At 46.2% G+C, this 18,831-nt stretch overlaps 1 protein-coding gene across 3 annotated transcripts in view; it reads left to right on the top strand.

Moving 5' to 3' along the window:
* The window catches only part of CCDC18 (coiled-coil domain containing 18), a 1,105,805-nt gene that overhangs the window by 23,329 nt on the left and 1,063,645 nt on the right, over positions 1-18,831 (top strand). For all 3 annotated transcript variants that reach the window (XM_085602201.1, XM_085602202.1, XM_085602203.1), the window contains exon 3: positions 16,098-16,242. In XM_085602201.1, coding sequence (XP_085458327.1) covers positions 16,098-16,242 — 145 coding nt within the window. The remainder of the gene's footprint in view (positions 1-16,097; positions 16,243-18,831) is intronic.

Consider the following 18,831-nt stretch of genomic DNA (forward strand, 5'->3'; position numbering starts at 1 on the left):
AAAAAATGTGTTCTTCACAATTATTTTAAAAAATCATGACAAAACGGGATTTTACACATATCAATAAGAGGGACTATTAGAGGGTGACAAGCTCATAATGTTTCATGATTTGCAACGCACTCCAGCTAAAATTTAAAACTGCATAACAAACATCTGTCGGTGATATTTTTTGAAAAAATTCCATTGCTATAAAATATTGCGTGATCCCTGCCTGGCGCAACAATGAAACAAGAAAGGCATTTCTTGGGGTTGAATATAATGAACCAAATAGAAAAAAGTGACACATTCTCTGTTTAGTAACATTGTTACAGTGATATGGGGGTAGGTCATGTAGCCATGTACATTGTGTTGGAAAAGTAACTTTAAAGTGGATTAGGTTAAATCTAAAATACGTTCGATAAGAATGATAAATTGCGTTCTCTATCCATCCCAAATAAGGTTCAGCATCTTTCAACATTTCAACTGTTTTCATTTTTAAAACACATCGCAAGCTCTCATTCACACAGTGCTCTGAATGGCGATCCTTTACAATGGTCTTAGCATCCGCCCTAATATGTTGTGATTGTGTAAACATTTCTATTAAACTCAGATTTTTGTAACATAATTTTATCAGTGGTGGCTGCCACAGAGTATTATGGGTAGGGCAGAGGGTAGGGGGGGCAATATATCACTTACCTGGCTGCTGGCCGCCATCTCTCCGTCCTCTTTTGTTCCTCCTGGACCGGTAGCAGGAAGCACACAGGCTTCCCTAAGCCAATCACAATGCTGCTGTTACCAGCATGACGGCAGCATCGTGATTGGTCTGAGTGCTGTGGTTTAGCCCTCAGACAGGGAGTGGGAGCCTGTGCGTGTTCTCCACAGCCGCAGGAGAAAACATGCAAAGTGCGCATTACTGATTGGCCGGCCAAACCATTGTGCTAAAATTAAGTGCTTCAATCACTCCTCCTCCTGCTGGCTGTAACAGCAGCACCCCAGCCCCTTCCCACCCCGTAAAACTGCCTCGGAAAAATAAAATAATTATATTTGTTATTATCATTTTTTTTTCCTTTTTCCACTGCTCAAAGAGCTGTGGAGCTGTGCTCCTCCACCATAGCAGAGGAGTCGCAGCTGAATTTTATGTACATCAACCATGGTATTCTGTTTACATTTCTAGGGCTAAATAGTCTGACATACACACATTCACCAATTCTGCTTCTGAATTTTGTCAACATTTAATCCATAAGAGGAGTGGTGCAATTTTTATCTGATTGCCTATAAAAGGCAGGCCCAACTCCTCATGGCAGATTAAATTTGCACAGGTTTTTTAGGGACTGCAAGCAGCCTGCGTGTAAAGCAATTTTCCGTATGTTGGAGAGCATCAGCTTTTTGGTGCTGCCACACCCCTGCCACGTAAAGAGCAGCCAAGACGCATTGTGTTTATTACAGGGCTATCATCTCCGCCAATGGTTTATGTTTTAGAATTCTTGACAAACGGAAAATGGCTTCCATATTTCTTACCATTTGTTGTTGTTTCATAAGGTGGTGCGATTTCCACCTAAGGATAAATTAAAAACTATTCCTAAATGGCTAAAATCACTTGTCTTTTGGAGTGGTGTTCTCCTTGTTTTGGTTTATGATTTGGTACACCTGGCTGCACCACTGAAAAATTAAATGAAATGAATTTCCCCAATCTAGATTCAGGGTTCTTGGCTCTAAGGAACTCCATCATGGTGCTGGAATGTCTCTCTTTCTTGTAGATTGAATGCAGATGTGATTTGGGAAAGGAGAATAGTGTGGTACTCAAAACTAAAACATTGTTTTTTCCTTGATACCTCCATTATCTCCTCTTTCTGTTGGTAATGATGTACCCTTGTCACAAGGTCTGTTTTGTTGAGAAATCACAGAGCCTGTTCTGTGTGTTCTTTTTAAATTCTATAGTGTCCGTCACTTTAGTCAAGAAGTGTTTGGAATAACCTTTGCATGTAGCCTCCAGTGCTTGACTTCTACACCTCGAGAGACCTCCCTTAATCATCATATTGTTATAGCACAACTTATTCTCCAGTGCTTCACTGTTGCTCTCTGAAATGACATTTTGTTCTATTACTGTATTAAGTTATTGCAAAAGAAACTCCTTTTCCTTCGGCCTGCCATCTTCTGATTCTGCTTGTGAGAACACTTTCACCCAACTCAAGGACGTCTTTCTGTATGGCTTGTATTTCTTGTCTTGGGTCATTTCTCAATGTAGATGGGTCACGACACAGATATTGGAGGGTCTGCGTCAGTCCTGGTAGTTGTGGTCACACCAGTCCAGGTGAGTTGGTTGCTTTGGCCTTTCTTAGCACTTCTTGTTTTTAGTGTTGGTGCCTTGCTAGCAGATCTTTTAGGGATTGATCTTGGTTCCTCTTGGTGAAGGTCCATTTGTCTGACTAGTCACTAGATTTTTCAAAGTCTTCCAGCGAACAAGTCTGGGACTAGTCCCCTTTAAGATCTCCAGTAAAGTCCTTTAATGCAAGTTCCCAGATGGTGCAGGCAAGCAGAAGCTCTGTGTCTCCCCTTTGGTGAGATGTATTTACGGCTTCCCAGTTGTAGGCTTGTCACGTGTTGGAGCTGTTTTAGCACAATACAGTATAGTGGTACTATGTGCTGTGTCCCTGGATGTGATTATTGGGTACTTGAGTTTGTCTAGTTGCTGAGGCAGTTCTACGAATGGTCTCTCTCTCCCAGCAAGGTTTTGCTCCAATTGGTTGCACTAGGTAGGTTCCTATTTTTCCTGTGAATAAATCAAGCCCTGTTCTGTCTGGCAGTTTCCTCTGAGCTTTCTCCTTTCACCTGGGGCTGCTTAATCATATGTCACTCACATGGACCTTGGGTGACCTAGAGTTTTGCTGGAAAGGAGTTTCATGACATTGTTGGCGGGGAGGGGGGCGGGTTTGATTAAAAGGATACTGTGAAATGGAATCGAAAGTGGGGACCATGGATATTGGCATTATCACCTTTTCCACAGTGTGATTACACGTCAGGCTAAATCTTTTGATGCATATTTGTAGATGGAGCATTGGATTCTTGCGTTTTCTGCCATTCAAACCAGATATATGTGTTTCTGATATGGCCAGGCTGTAACTCTTTTTTTCATTTTTTGCTCCCTTATCAGGCTATGTATGTCAAAAATTCAGTGTGGTGTGCTTATGTCAGATTCCTTGGATTATCTGCTGTCCTCTGATGTATCATGATAGATTGTAGATCGCAGCCAGAACATTTGTGGTGGATTAATAGAAACCTTTATTACAGGCATTTCTGAATATCAGTAAAGGGCTGATTGTTTCGCATCAAATTTGCCAGGACAGATTGTTACATTAAGAGCTCCGGTCATTTAGTTATCATGTACTTCACTAACTGGAATCATTTCTGACTCACAGGCAGCTACGTTCTAGGTTTCCCTTGTGCCCCTGCCTTCTCCCCCATTTGCAACAGGACCATCAAGTATAGCAGGTGTCTGAAATCCAGCCATTTGTACATGGGTAAACATTCGGGAGTGCTATGGAAGAGTCGCTAAGTTAGGAAAGTGTGAAATGAGGGTTGAAATTCTAAATGTATACACCACTCCTGTCTTCTAAACACCTGAAGTGGCCCGCCCCTCCATCTCTGCGTTCCCGCCTCCCAGCTGTCCAGCCCTCCCCCTCACACTACTTAATGGCAGCCGCGTGCAGTGGGTGCGCCGCTGGATCGCCACTGGCACGAAAGGCAAGCCCGTCTGCATCCGTCCATGCCTGGATCGCGCCCAGCCTCACAGATCCTGGTTCTTGGACCATCCACTGCTAAGACGCCAGCCCCCTCCATGCCCTCAACACCGGACACCACTCCGCCTGCCAACTCGCGTCTCTGAACGACACTCAGGGCCCTTTCTCCTGCCGCAACTGCACCTTCGCTGGCCTCCACATAACCGACCCCCCCCTACTGCACGACTCGCAAGAACCGGACCTGACCACCTCGGATGCCTCCTACTCAACACCTGCTCTCGACTCGGATCTCCCTTGACGTCATCTTCTTCACAGAAACCTGGATGACCTCCAGCTCAGCCCAGATCTTCTCCGCAAGCAACATCTCTATCAGCCACACCTCCGAGCCACACTGGTCTGACCACCAGTGCGTCCACTTCTCGTTCACCAACCCCACAGTACATCACCACGCCCACTGCAATCCTCGCAGAAGCTGGAACATGGTCACTAAAGACCAGATCACCACCTCCCTCAGCAATATCCCACCAGAGACATCCACATGTGCCAACACCTCAACACGCAACCTCCACCACTGGATCTCAGACTACGCCAATGCATCGGCCCACCTCAGGAAACCCTCAGGCAAGAAAGCCAGCTGGTTATCCCCGCCCTCCAAGAGTCCATGCGCACCTGCAGAGGGCTCGAGAAAAGATGGAGAAGCAGCAAGATCACGACAAACCACACATTCTTAAAATCTGCCGTCACTGTACACCACCGCCTCATCGGAACAACAAAGAAAGCAGCCATAGAGGAACACCTCAACGACAATGCACACAACAGCAAAGACTCTTCGCTATGGTCAAATAATTTGCTAAACCCAGCACGGAGACAGCAGACAGCCCCCCGGTCTCAAGATCTCTGTAACAACCTCGCCACCTTCTTCCACTGCAAAATCAAGGAGATCACCACCCAAGCCTCACTCACCCCACCCGCAACCACCGAACCCTATGGTTTCAGCTACGAGCAAACTTGGACTACCCTCACCTTTGACGACACCCTCCAGATCATCAAGAGCATCCACTCCGGAGCCCCAACGGATGCCTGCCCTCACCACATCTAAAGAAGCCTTCTGCTGACCCGACAGACCTCAAGAATTACAGACCCATCTCTCTGCTCCCCTTCCCAGCCAAAGTCCTCGAGAAAGCCATCAACGCCCAACTCTCCGATCTCATAGAAATGAACAGCATCCTAGACCTCCCCCAGTCGGGCTTCAGAAGCAACCACAGCACGAGGACCGCTCTCCTTGCCGCTACAGATGACTTCCGCACCCTCCTCGACTGAGGCAACACTGCTCTCCTCCTCCTCCTGGACCTCTCAGCCACCTTCGACACCGTCTCCCACCATACCCTCTGCGCAAGACTCCATGACACCGGCATCCACGATAAAGACCTAGAATGAATCCGCTCCTTCCTCACGGGCCGAACACAGAGTCCTACTTCTACCGCTCAAACCAGAATCCACAGAGATCAGCTGCGAAGTGCCTCAGGGGTCTTTCTGAGCCCTACCCTCTTCAGCATCAACATGGCCATGCTTGCAGCCATCATCAGAAGCCATGGACTCAACATAGTCTCCTACGCCGACGACACCCAACTGATTCTCTCCCTCACAGACGAACCCACAGCCACCAAGAGCAACTTCCACAACAGGATGCAGGCAGTCGCCACATGGATGAAGGACAGCTGCCTCAAGCTTAACTCAGACAAGACTTATGTCCTCATCCTGGGCTCCTACCCCTCGGCTTGGGATGACTCTTGGTGGCCCAGCAGCGCTCAGAAAACCACCCACGGACCACGCACAAAACCTCAGCATCATCCTGGACTCCTCGCTCTCAATGAACTGCCAATTCAACACCGTTTTGTCCTCCTGATTCCACACGCTCCGCCTCTTTAGTAAGATCTTCAAGTGGATCCCCACTGAGTCCAGGAAAACAGGCCCCCATGCGCTCATCAGCAGCTTTCTCGACCAAGGCAACTCACTCTATGCCGGCACCACTCGGAAACTCCCCAGGAAACTGCAGACCGTCCAGAACGCAGCAGCCAGACTCATCCTGAACATCCCACACCGTAACCACATCGCCGGCCACCTGAGAGACCTTCACTGGCTACCTGTCAACAAAAGAATCACCTTAAAGCTTCTCAAGCACGCCTATAAAGCCCTCCACAACGCCAGACCTCCATACCTCAACCACCGCCTCTCTTTCTACACTAACACCAGACCGCTTTGCTCCACCTAACTTGCCCTGGCCACCATCCCACGGATCCACAAGACCACAGCCTGAGGAAGATCCTTCTCCTACCTCTCTGCAAAGACCTGGAACTCCCTGCTTCTGCACCTCAAGCAATCGCTATTGCTGCCGCAATTCAGGAAGGACCTCAAGACCTGGCTTGTCAACTGAACTGCAGACGCGCCCCCCTCCCCCTCAGTACCTTGAGACCCTCATGGATGAGTAGTCGCGCTTTATAAGATTACTGATTGATTGATTATGACCCTCCACCTCCCTCAGTCCACTCGAAAGGTCCCATAGGGGGGAGGAGGGGTCTCCAGTGTCAGCCTTCCCTGCCATTCCAGTATCTGCGTTGCCCTTTTCCATATTGTGACTTTGGTGCCCCTGGGGTAGGACAGGGAAGGTAAAACTCCTGGGCGCTTGGTCTGCCCTCAGACGGCACCTGCTGGGTCAAGAAAGCTCAAGTCATTTACAACTAGAAGTTGTGTAGCCCACTATTATAACCTGAGGCTTGGAAGGGCAATACCACCGTCTTCGGAGGGACGTCAAGTCAGAAGTGACGGGCCAATCCTGGTCCCCCAACCGTCCTTGAACAGCACCTTTGTGGTCCCGTCCACAATGTGGAAGTATTTTTCTGGAACCGGTTAGGGGGTATTCCGCAATATGTATAAAAACTTGAGCAGATAGATCATTTTTTAAAGGGCCACCGACCCAACAATGACATGGGAGTTTGCCCCCTCTCTACATCCCAGTGGTAAGCTCAAGAACCTTTTAACAGACTTTATTTAAAGAACATATCCCGGTCCAGGGTCTTGAAAAAATACCAAGGTAGCAAAAACCCTTGAGTAGCCCATTGAAAGGGACAAACCCGTTTCTGGGCTAGGTTGCCCTCCCAGATGGGGAGCACCACTGACTAATGCCAGTTAATTTGGATCTATCCATAGGCTCCAAAGACGTCTAAAATGCTCAGGATTCTTGATGTGGATTGCAGAGTATCCACTAAATAGAGTAGAATGTCATCGCCTTCTAGCATGATGACCTCTTCCCATTCCGGTACCCACCGGAGACAATGTATCTGCACATCTGCAAGGATCCAAGCCGACAGTGGCTCCAGTGCCACCACAAACTGTATTGGCGACAACGGGCACCCCTTTCTGGTGCCACTAAAGAGCCTGAATCTTTCGGAGAGTACCACATTGACCTGGACTCTCGCCACTGGGTTCCAGTACAACACGCCCACCCAAGACAGAAAATATGGGCCAAATCCCATTTTGCTGAGCACTGTCATCATGTATGGCCATTAAAGGGAATCAAAGGCCTTTTCAGCATCTATTGCCAGTAAGACCCCTGGCTTGGAAAGCCTAGCACAATTCGCCAAGTACACCATCAGCCTTCTCAAATTGTCTTGTGACCCTGTAGGGCATAACGCCAGACTGGTTAGGGGTGACAAGGGAGTCCACCACCTGCGTGAGACGGATAGTCATGAGTTTCGCTAGGACTTTCATTTCTACGTTTATCAACAAGATTGGCCTTGAATTACTATCATTGGTGAACTGTGGGATTTTCTTGTGTTTCACAAATGGGTGCCATCGTGCATCCTTTTATATGTGGCCTTGCCTCCAAGTTCAGGAACTTCACTGTTATTTACATTTGTTGTTTTTATTACACTCACTACAATACTGTTCTTTTATCCCGTGAAGTATATGTTGCTTCACTAGGGTTTTCACCCTTGAGTTGTTGGAAACCTCTTTCTCATGGGTACATAATGAAGCATATGCTAATATGTTTACTAATGTTCTCCCATCTCTGAATTTTCAAACATCTATCCGTCGCCACCATTGCAGTTTTATTTTAGTAGATCAATGAAGTCCTATTGTAAGAGAGTCTATCAGTGCCCTCTTTTTTTTGTAGTTTAAAAAAAATGTTTACGGTCACTGGATCCCTCTGCTTTTCTGTCTCTCGATGAACTCCTGAGGAAAGCTCCATCGTACTATAACAAAGTCATAGCTAAAAGATCAGGCACTGAGCCCAACCTAAATAGCTCGGATGGAGAAGAATGGGTGTCGATGGAGAATTAAACCACCTCAGTCTGAAGGATCCGCACACCATATCCACCTCAAAAATCCTCTTTCTATGTTGTTGAGTGCAGAACACTCCATTTCCCAAAAACACCAAACGCTCAGTCAGTTCTGTCGTTAAACTGCATCGGGTATTCCAAACACTTTGAAAACCTGGACGAGGAAGCTAAGATTCCATGCCTATTTGGTACCCCGAATGTGCCTCCCTCAATCCCTTTCTGTTCCCCTGCTTTGTCCATGTTCAAAAGTAAAAAAAAAAAACACAAAAAAACCAATATAGACTCCTGTCCTTCCTCCCCCTGACATTTCATACCAAGAAAGCTACCGGATAGATTTTAAAAAACTAATATTTGTATAAGCATGAAAAGGCGCATTAGCAAGAACTGCCCTCTTCAGATGTTCAGACGCCAGATAAACGCTTGTTCTACAGCACAGTCCGTCATGTATGTGTATGCACGTATTGCTTCCAGTATTGGGACGCCGTTCTTTGTTCCTGAGCTGTGCACGGAGTGACATCAGGAAGCTGACTTATCAGCCGTTCTCCAAGGGCGACTTTGTGAACAGAACTGAAACTGATCTAATGATGACATTTTTAGTTCCGTGATATTTAATAACAAACGTGGCGCTCTCAACCCGCTTGTCAGTGGCACATGGTACCAGACAAATTACCAAATCATAATAACGTAATGCCGATGGATCAGTGAAAACATAAGTAACACATACCATATCATTTATACCATCAAACATTTGAACTGTGGGCATATATGGAGTACGTTATTTTTTGGCAATCCTGTTAGGATGAGCAACAGCCAAAAACATCGTTTAAAGCCGTAATTGTCTTATAAGTCTTTAGTTATGAACACTGTTATTAGCTGCTGAAAGAAGCGATGACTCGTCCTGTTAGTGTAGATTTAAATAAGTGGCTGGAATAGTCTCTGTTATTCTTGGTTATTACTGTCTCTGTAAGTGATCCTACTTGGGCCTTCTTTTGCGCCCTAAGCTGGCCTGCTTGCTACGCCCACCAAAGCACCTTTAAATTATGAAAACCTAATGCATCCTTTTACGTATCCCGTTGTAACACACTGGTGATCATTGTCGGTGCTATGGTGTCTGCTCCTCTATTGTATAAACCTGAGCCCAAGCCTTTGTGACACAGACCCATGTTTCTGGTTGCATCACAAAGGTCAGATGACAATGCTGCCCTGATCACTGTAAAACATATCAAAATGGAGGGTCTGGCAAGGGTATAGGAAGTCAGCTTAATGGAAAAGAAAATCACACTACTTAATGGAAGAACCAGCAGTACAGAAAGCTGAAAGTCGAAATGGCAGGCCTGCCGAGAGTCCTGGAGGGCAGAAAGACGAAACATGACCCATTCCCGGAGATGGAATGTTGTGTGCATCATGGCAGAGGAGGTTGGTAGGCTCTGTTAGCACAAAGGGCTCAAGATGGAGGGACGAGCAGGCTGGATGTTTCCAACTGCGTTACCTGGGGGATTGGAACCCGTTTGGGGACCTGCCTGAATACTAGTGTACCAATAGAGGATTTTGTAGAATAGAGAGGATGCATATTTAAATTACCTCGTTCACTGCCTTTTAAATCTGTGGATTAAACCTCTTTTAAGGTTTAAAGAGAAACTGAGAAGTGTAATTTATTTAGAATTTTGAAAATGTGTGTTTGATTGCAGACTCCCCTTCGGCTCAGTAACACATAATAGTTTAAGTGACTTTTAAAATGATTTTCACGTCATTGTGGTGTTAAGGACAACTATGACTACGTAGAAGAACCACTAACAAAGTGTACTTGTCCTCTCGTTCCTCCCCCCCACCATATCATTCTTGGGAATATAGGAAGAAGTGTAAGGCGAAAATTAATTTTGGAGGGAGTCCAGAACCTACTAGAGGAAGCAGTTCTTTTTGGCCATGCATGGATGCTTCAGGGAGAAGGTTTGACTGTAGACATGTAAATATAAAAGGGAGAGATGACTACTCGGAAAACACAAACCAATTGGCTGCCTGAAAAAATGAAAAAAGTTGATGCCAGGGGAAAACCGCATTTATGCCCCCACCCTTATACCTGTCGGCCTACTTCTGCAAGGAGAAGAGAGCGCAAGCAACTTAGTGAAAAGAATATGCAGAGAGTAGTACGCATGTGAAAATCGTATTTCTAAAGACAAATTTAGCATCATCTGGAAGGGCAAAAGGTGTACATGTGTGAATGAGGTGAGCCATGGAAGTTGCTTATCTTCATGGCAGATAGCACTGTTGTGAGTTGTTAGAAATGGGATTTCTGGTTGGCTAAGGCATGCGCCAAAGCCAGGCAGAAACCACCACTCTAGTCAGGCCAAGGAAGTTACACGCCAAAGATAACCCCTGCTCACCCCCTTGGTAGCTTGGCACGAGCAGTCAGGCTTGTCCCGGAGGCAATGTGTAAATCGTTTGCGCACGCACACAGCAACAACACCCCAGACACACCACAAAAGGAACTCCACACAAGGTTATATATATAAATAGCCTTTGTATTATAAAAAACACATTAGATCATAATCCCATAATATACACTGTGCCAACTGGCACTGGGCAGTATCTACAGGGGACTATTTACACAAGACAGCGCCAATTGGGCCACTGTCAGAACAATCACAAAGTGGAATTAGCAAATGTAGAACACACACTAACTGTAGCATAAATTATAGATGTAGAACACAACCAGTAACCACTGGTAAATGTTAGGAATACACTACGCAATCATAATCACATTAGGCCTAGAACACATTATGCAATCACTGTAGGCATAAACATCTGAGATCTAAAAACCATTAGCATAATGCATTACGCACTTAGCATCACAGTAGCCATTACAAGCATAAATACATTATGTAGTTACCAGCATAAACACATGAGATCTAAAACACATTCGCATAACACATTACGCATAAATCAGGGGAGGCATCACATTGGGTATAAAGCATCACCTCAGGCGCAAACCACCTTATGTGCCAACTTAGAACTCTGCGCCCTATGTCCAATAAAGTCAGGGCAGGCTGCGCATGCAGAAAAAGAAGAGTGCGCAAGAGAGTCAGGCCTAAACGTGGCAGCCCCACTACTTGCTGGGTAGCTGGAAATTAGCATGGGCACCAGCCCCTCTCTGAGACTCTAGCAGAAAAAGGTTCCCCCAAACGTTGCAGCTGCCTGCGCGCTCGCAGGGCAGCTGGGGAATGAGCCCAGGCACCACGGTGCCACTGCAGCCTCACTCTGGGACCCTTAAACAGCAAATGGCCCCAAGTCCCACTCCAGGACTTCTAACGATACTCGAGCCCCGAACACGTTGCTACTGCAGGGGGGGAGGTACCGGCAAGGAGCCCCGAACATGTTGCTACTGCAGGGGGGAGGTACCGGCAAGGCACCTTCACACACCCCCCTTCTCCGGACTCCCAACTAGGCCCTGCTCACCGGGGTAGTCTGCAGGACTCCTCCGTGCCTCACTCGGCACCACGGGGGCTCTCCCTCGCTCTCGGGGGCCCGGGTGCAAACGCCGCCTTTGTCCCCGCAGTCTTCTTCACTCTTCAGAAGCGCGGGGTAGGCTCCTGTCCGCTTCCTGGTTCCGTCGCGAGGCCACGCCTTCCGTCAGGCGGCATCCGGGCCGCGGCGGTGAGGCTGTTCCTCTATCTTCCTGGCACAATACGGGGTAGGCTCCCGTCACTAATTACCAAAGCGGGTGGGCACCCGTATTGAGGATGCATAAACATGCGGGGTGGGCACCCGCTAAATCAGCACCACAAAAAATACACCGCGATGCGGGGTGGGCACCCGCCTTCAAGGTACCGATGCGGGGTGAGCTCCCGCTCGGCTTATAAATTAGCGGGGTGGGCACCCGCTCGTAAATGAAATACCGATGACTGCATTAACGCGGGGTGGGCTCCTGCTTTCCCCACGCTCAGCAGGAAAATCCCCCACGAGGCAGCCTCGCGCTGTAGGCCCCCAGCAGTCCTCCTGCTGGGCACCTATACAGTGCTCTCAACGGCCAAAAGTCCAGCGCTCTGCAAAGACAAGCAAAGCGCTCTTCAAAATAAAAAGGCAAGCAAAGCGCCCTTCCATGCGCTAGGTCCTGGGTTTCCAAGGCAAGGATCAGGGGGGCACAAGGCTGGGCTCAGGCAGGCCAGCACACAGGGCCCTCCAGCAGGGAGGCAGTCCCTTGTGGCGGTTCCTTCTGGAGCCCTGCAGCAGCAGCCCCCAGCGTCAGGACCAGCACCACAGAACACATTTCATGGGGTCACAGCCCCTTCCTATACACACATTTCCTTTGTCACAAACTGTAGGGCAAGGGGAGAACCAGTTACAACTGGTTCTGGAGCACTTTGTTTTGCTCAGCCCCTCTCCCTATTCACAGGACAGGCTAGGGACATCAGACGCACCACAGGAGGTGGAGCCAGCATTGTGTAGGGAAGGCACAGCCCTATTCAGGTCCCAGGTGAAACTCCTCCCTCCCATCTACATGCAGATCTCTCTATTCACCACTGGGCTGACTCACCCTGGCTCCTGGAATTCCCCACACCATCCAGCGCCTGTCAATCACAAGCCAGACATGCACTCCACATCAGGCAGGCAGACACACAGCACACAGAAATGTCAACTTCTAGAAGTGGCACTTCTCCTATAGTTATAATAAATCTGCGCACATCATTGCGCAGCATTTATTCTTGCGAGTTCGCACATACTAAACTTGACCCTGCACTCCTCTCACATCAGGAATTACCATGGACACACATATCCCCCATGCATTCCTATGGGAGGGCAGGCCAGTCTCACTAAATGTAACACAGAGCGCACGCACTTTACACTGGGACACAGTGCTAAAGTGCCTAGAGGCCTAAAACCACTAACACTACATAGGGACAAAGGCTAAGATAAATGAAAAAAAGTTTAGGGGTGTACCTGCCAAAAGGGCCAGGTCCAACACGAGTTATGTTACGTTATGTTAACATCATTTATAGAGCGCTCAGCTGCCCCAACGAAGGGGCGTCCCGGCGCTAACAGCCGTGTCCAGTCAAGAGGAAATTAAGCCAAGGCGAAAAGGAAGGTTTTAATAGCCTTACGAAAGGATAACAGACACTTTAGGCTGCGGATTTTTAGTGGGAGGGAATTCCACAGCTTAGCTGCCATGAGACGGAAAGATCTGCCGCCAGCTCTAGATCGCTTGACTCTGGGGACAGAAGCCAGAATCAATTCGGAGGAACGCAGCTTGCGGCTGGGGGTGTAAGGGGTGATCAGGCCCGACAAGATCTCAGGTGTGGAGAACTTTAGGATTTTGAAGGTGAGACATGGGGTCTTGAATTTGACCCTTTTAGCGATAGGGAGCCAATGGAGGCAGCGAACAGCCCCTGTTCCAGAACATGATCTCGAAAGACCAAGTATGGCACGTGCCGCTGAATTTTGGATGCGCTGCAAATGATTCAGTTCTGCCTTATTGGCGCCCAGCAACAAGGAGTTCGCGTAGTCAAGTCTAGAAAGGATAGTGGCCTGGACTATGAGTTGGCATGTGGTCGCATCGAAAAACCGAAGAATGGGCCTTAAGCCACGTAGCAGACCAAAGCACGTACCAGCGATTTTCTTGGTGTGCTCCTGAAAGCCCAAGGTTGAGTCAAACAGAAACCCGAGGTTCTTTACCACCAGCTTAGGGGGCGGGGCAGGGCATAGGGAGGGGGACCACCACTGTGAGTTCCAAAGCCCCTTGTTCTTACCCACCAGTAGCACCTCGGATTTATTGGCGTTGAGCTGGAGACAATTCTCCGTCATCCAGCCCGCAATCGCCTCGAGGCCCGTTCGAAACTGGGTGGTGCCGTTAGCATAGTCATCCGAAAGAGCCACCATCAGCTGGGTGTCATCTGCGTAAGAGACCATGGAGAGACCATGGTCGCGGGCGACTGCTGCCAGGGGCTGAACATAGAGGTTAAACCGAGCTGGACTTAAAGCCGAGCCCTGCGGAACTCCCTGCTTAATGGGCTGAGTGGAGGAGGCAAAAGGGGGGGGCATGAGTCTATTTGACCGATGAGGTTTGACTGTAGACATGTAAATATAAAAAGGAGAGATGACTACTCGGAAAACACAAACCAATTGGCTGCCTGAAAAAAGGAAAAAAAGAAGTTGATGCAAGGGGAAAACCGCATTTATGCCCCCACCCTTATACCTGTCAGGCTACTTCTGCAAAGAGAAGAGAGCTCGAGCAACTTGGTGAAAGGAGAAGAGAGCTCGAGCAACTTGGTGAAAAGAAAATGCAGAGTAGTACACATTTGAAAATTGTATTTCTAAAGACAAATTTAGCATCATCTGTAAGGGCAAAAGGTGTATATGTGTGAATGAGGTAGAGCCATGGAATTTGCTTATCTTCATGGCAGACAGCACTGTTGTCAGTCTATTTGACCGATGAGGCAGGCCCTGAGTACGCTGAGAACAAGATGAAATCTGCCACAATACATTGAAGACGTTGCACCAAATGCTGCCGTGAGATCACTCCACATTTTTAGGTCTTGCCTGAGACAGCTCATGCTCTGTCGCTTGTGAGACATTTTCTTAACTTTTAGGGGACTTGGAGACTGCTCATTACTTACCATTGGTTGGCTTTATCATCACTCTAATTTCCTTACTTCTCATTGGTTAGCGCATGCCATCTTCCCTTCCTCTTTGTGTGTTTGTCCCTTCCCTAGAGCATGGACCAAGTACTGCTTAATTTTGAGGCTCAGTGTCCTTCCACTGATGGTGTGCTTTTGGAGGTACCTTTTAAATTTTAGTTGTGGCACTCGTCTAAAACTGCATGTGTTTGCAGGCCATCTATTTCCCCCAAACCTGTCAAGCGTTGTGTTTTGCACCTGCCCCCGACCATCCCACTGGCTCCCGTTTTTGCTTGCCTCTGTGTCTCAGCCCCTTCCGCATTTTGTTGTTGCACCATACTCCTGCCCTCCTCCCCGTTGCTTGGCTCTGGTTGTCTGGAATCTTATTGACGCATTCCAGTTCTACCTTTGCTGTGTTTTGTTTGTTTGTTTGTTCCATTTTTATTAGCCCTTACTGCATTTTCTACCCGATGCACGTCTTAACAGCGTTGCATGACGACCTGGTCCTCACAAGGATCTTATAATTTTTTTCAAGATGGGAAACTGTGATCAAATGGTAACGTTTTAATTGTTTTAAATATTTTGGGGGAAAACATCTTCTGCTCTTGTGGTATCATTTACATAGCACTCCATGTACAATTTTGCACTTTCTAAACTCATAGATCATAGTGGTTTCATTCTCTCATGCAAATGTGTCTGCTTACAATTCAAGAATTTGTGCAATGCCGTAGACATAAGAATTGTTTAACTCTTATTGGCCTCATTAGCAGTCCATGAGTAACGTTGGCAATACAAAAAAAACGAATTTTCAGTGTTTCATAAAAATCCTGTGGGCTCGCCATGGTAATTTGCACGAATTGTATTTTTCCATCTATACCATAATCCCTACACCAATCAGTTGTCCGACGAGGTAGAGTTAGTGTTAAAATGCATGGCTATTTTTTTCTCATTTCCTCCACACTAAAGTCGTTTTCTATGTGAACAATATCTTCTCCCACCCTCTCCTAAAGCAAGAATGTGCTTGAGGTTGTTTCAGGCCATATTCCAACACGTATCCAGCGGAAGTCAGGTGCAATTATGAGGTGTAAACTCATGGGTGAGGTTTGCGACTATCTACATTGTTTTGACTTTGAGGGCAGCAGTCACTTCATTCTCAAAGGGCACCTCAGCCTTTAGCACAGCTATGTGCCAGATAATAACCCGTATTCTGCCTTTTTCAAATCTGCAACAGTGGTCGATTGTCTGCTCTTCAATTCTTCAGACACTTATTCTGTGAATCATGATTTAGGAATTTTACCTCCTGAATCCTACTTCTTACAGTTTGAAGTCTGAGCGCAATAGTTTTCGTAAATGAGGCCTTAAGATACCCTATTTGTGTTTAACTACTTGTGAAATAATTATGGCATGTTTCTATGTATTTATGTATGTTTCAGGCACGCAGGCATTACACATGGAACCTAATGTTCTACCCTGCAACATAGATGAAGAAAGCAGCTTGATTGCCAATGTGTGGGCGCTAAGAAATCAATTGATGAAAACTGAGAGGAGCCTACAAAATTTGGGGGAGCAGATTTGCAGGTACTGCCACACCCCTGCTGCCCCTCCCCGCCATTCATCTCGTACATGCTGTCATCTTTGCATTTTGTCATCCTCGTGGAATTCTCATAGCTCGAGAAATTAACAGTGAAATTTATCAGGTTTTAAAAGTTGCAGCGCTACCTGCCACCTGTGAAGACTGACACTATGTACTTCTGCATCTCCATGCTTTTCTTTATTTCCCCTCAACAGGGAGGATTTTGTATTATTTTTTTCCCTTGCCTTTTAAAAAAACAAACTAGCCTTTATTGTTAATATAAAAAAGCTTAGCTGTGATTGTTTGTTTTTTTTCTTCAAATTTTAATTCTTCCTGTCACTTGTCGAAATGTTTGGTACTTGTGTTTGCATTGCGTTAAGTTATGATGACACATATTTAGATACCAGCATTATTATAGCTCAACTGGCCTGAAACATACGGGGAACACACCTTACGTTTCTTAGGCAAACTCTGTCTAATAATTCAGCCTGCAATAGTCCCTGGAACTTTAAATTACTATCTTTCTGTATCCGAACCGAAATGAAGAGAGTTCCAGAGTCTCCAACCAGAGTGACCTACCTTGGTGTGCTTACACCTGGGTGCTGGCCTGTGAGGTATTGTGATGATTTTGCAATGAATCTGTATCCATGTTTATAATCTATGAAGAAGAGGGGGGTTGGAGCAAGAGGTAGTAGGTTTGAGCCTGGAAACTGATGCAAAAGATTGCTCTCAGCGCAATTTTTGTGCATACTCTTAATATTTGCCTTAAGGTAGGCTGGCACGCCTAGGTAAAGTTAGTTTGAGTAATCAGCCTGAGATAGCAAAATATCACTGATAAGTGAGGTTCAGTATTGAGGTATAATGTACCAAAAAACTGTCCCATTGAAGGGAGACGCTGGAAGGCTCCTATAAACCAAACATTCAGAATCTAATGCATCCCCATTTAGGGCTAAACAGATTTATCTAACTAATCCAGTCAGTCTATTTCTCCACTCTCAAAAGTTGGTGTTTCAGTTGCGCCACCATGTTGATATGATTGGCGTACATGTAATGTCCAGAAGATGCCTTCAGTTTATTTAATTAGTGTGCTGCTTTTTACAGATATTGAAAATGAGACGGAGAAACCCTGTGGGCCCCCGTATTTAATTATTCTTCCCTTTAAATACATGTACCCATTCTGACTGTTATAGGAGACCATACAATGTTTTCCCTTCCCTTTGAGCTCTGTCAGTTTTTTAGGCGATCCAATAGCAAATCCAGGGTCTGCAGTCCCTAAAGTGGCCAACAAGAGAATCTGGATTAAAATTTGGCCTCCATCTCCTTTCCAAAGGTGCTACTAATTAATGTACCATAAGGTAGAGTCCATCCAACATGCTCGGCAATATTCTGACTGCTGTCTAACTGGTTCTGCTGATCACTTTTGATCTGTAACTGCTGAAGTACCACTGTCTCCATGACCTTGCTGAGAGAAAACAGTTTGAAATGGGCAGAGCAGGAAGTGTTGTGTGTGAAACTCTAATCCCTGCCCCCTTCCACTCTTCCCCAGTTACAGCAAGCCGTGACCATGCCAATCGGTCTTGTTTATAACTGAAAGTGCTCTTCGATCAATGGCAAGTCTAGGTACTCAGTAACTTATCACACATGCACTCTGTCACACATTCATTCTCTCGTGCATCCAGTCAACCATCCACTGTCTTATTCTTGTGTTCTCTCACTCACCACCTGGAATAAAAATCACAGACTCAATAAGTAAGTGCAAGATACATCCAAAGAATACAAATAGGAATGAAAAGTCTTGCATAACAATTAGGCTAAAAACTTTAAACATAGCAGTGGGAGGACATCTTGAAATAGTATTGTATGTAGTACATAAACAATGTATCAACAATTGCCTTTAAAAGTCTATTGCCTTTTAACGCATGCTTTTCTAAATGCCAAACTACTGCTGTTGCTGTACTTTTCAGAATAAACAGACCAAACTTATGACAGCCAATATAACATTTACCAATGAACCAATCAGACCGACAGCCTTTATTGTTGGTTTGTCAACATAACCAAGTGAAGCCTTCTGTATTGAGGGTAAGCTTTCCCACAAAGCAACGATTAGGTACACAATCATACAATGCAAATATGTTCTGGTTAGAGTTGACAAAAGAATTTACAGTCCCTTCTAAAACAACCTTGCAAAGATTACCACAGTACAAATGAACAACCCTCAGGGGTTGTCCTTGAGTGTAACCAGCACTAAAACCCTTGTCTACTTTGGTAATCTGTGTGAGTCTCTTTAACAAAATATCTTTCTACAAACTTTAACAATTTACCCTTTAAAGATCTTTAACATATGCTCTTAGTAAACAGCTCAGCCTTGATCATTAACTTGTTACCATAACCAGCTTAAGCCTACTGTATTAAGCAGAACCAGGGCTGGTGTACAGCATGAGTAAAAAAACAATGGCAAAGCCAGTAGCTCTTGCATAGATTAGACCTATTGGCTTTGCCAATGCTTGTGAGGACTGTCTAGCATCTCATGTCTTTTGCCTCCGACAATTGCAGAGATGTTGTGGTTAACACTTAAAATTGATGTGCTCCTTAAG

This window comes from Triturus cristatus, chromosome 4_2, assembly GCF_964204655.1.
Source record: "Triturus cristatus chromosome 4_2, aTriCri1.1, whole genome shotgun sequence".
Lineage (NCBI taxonomy): Eukaryota > Metazoa > Chordata > Amphibia > Caudata > Salamandridae > Triturus > Triturus cristatus.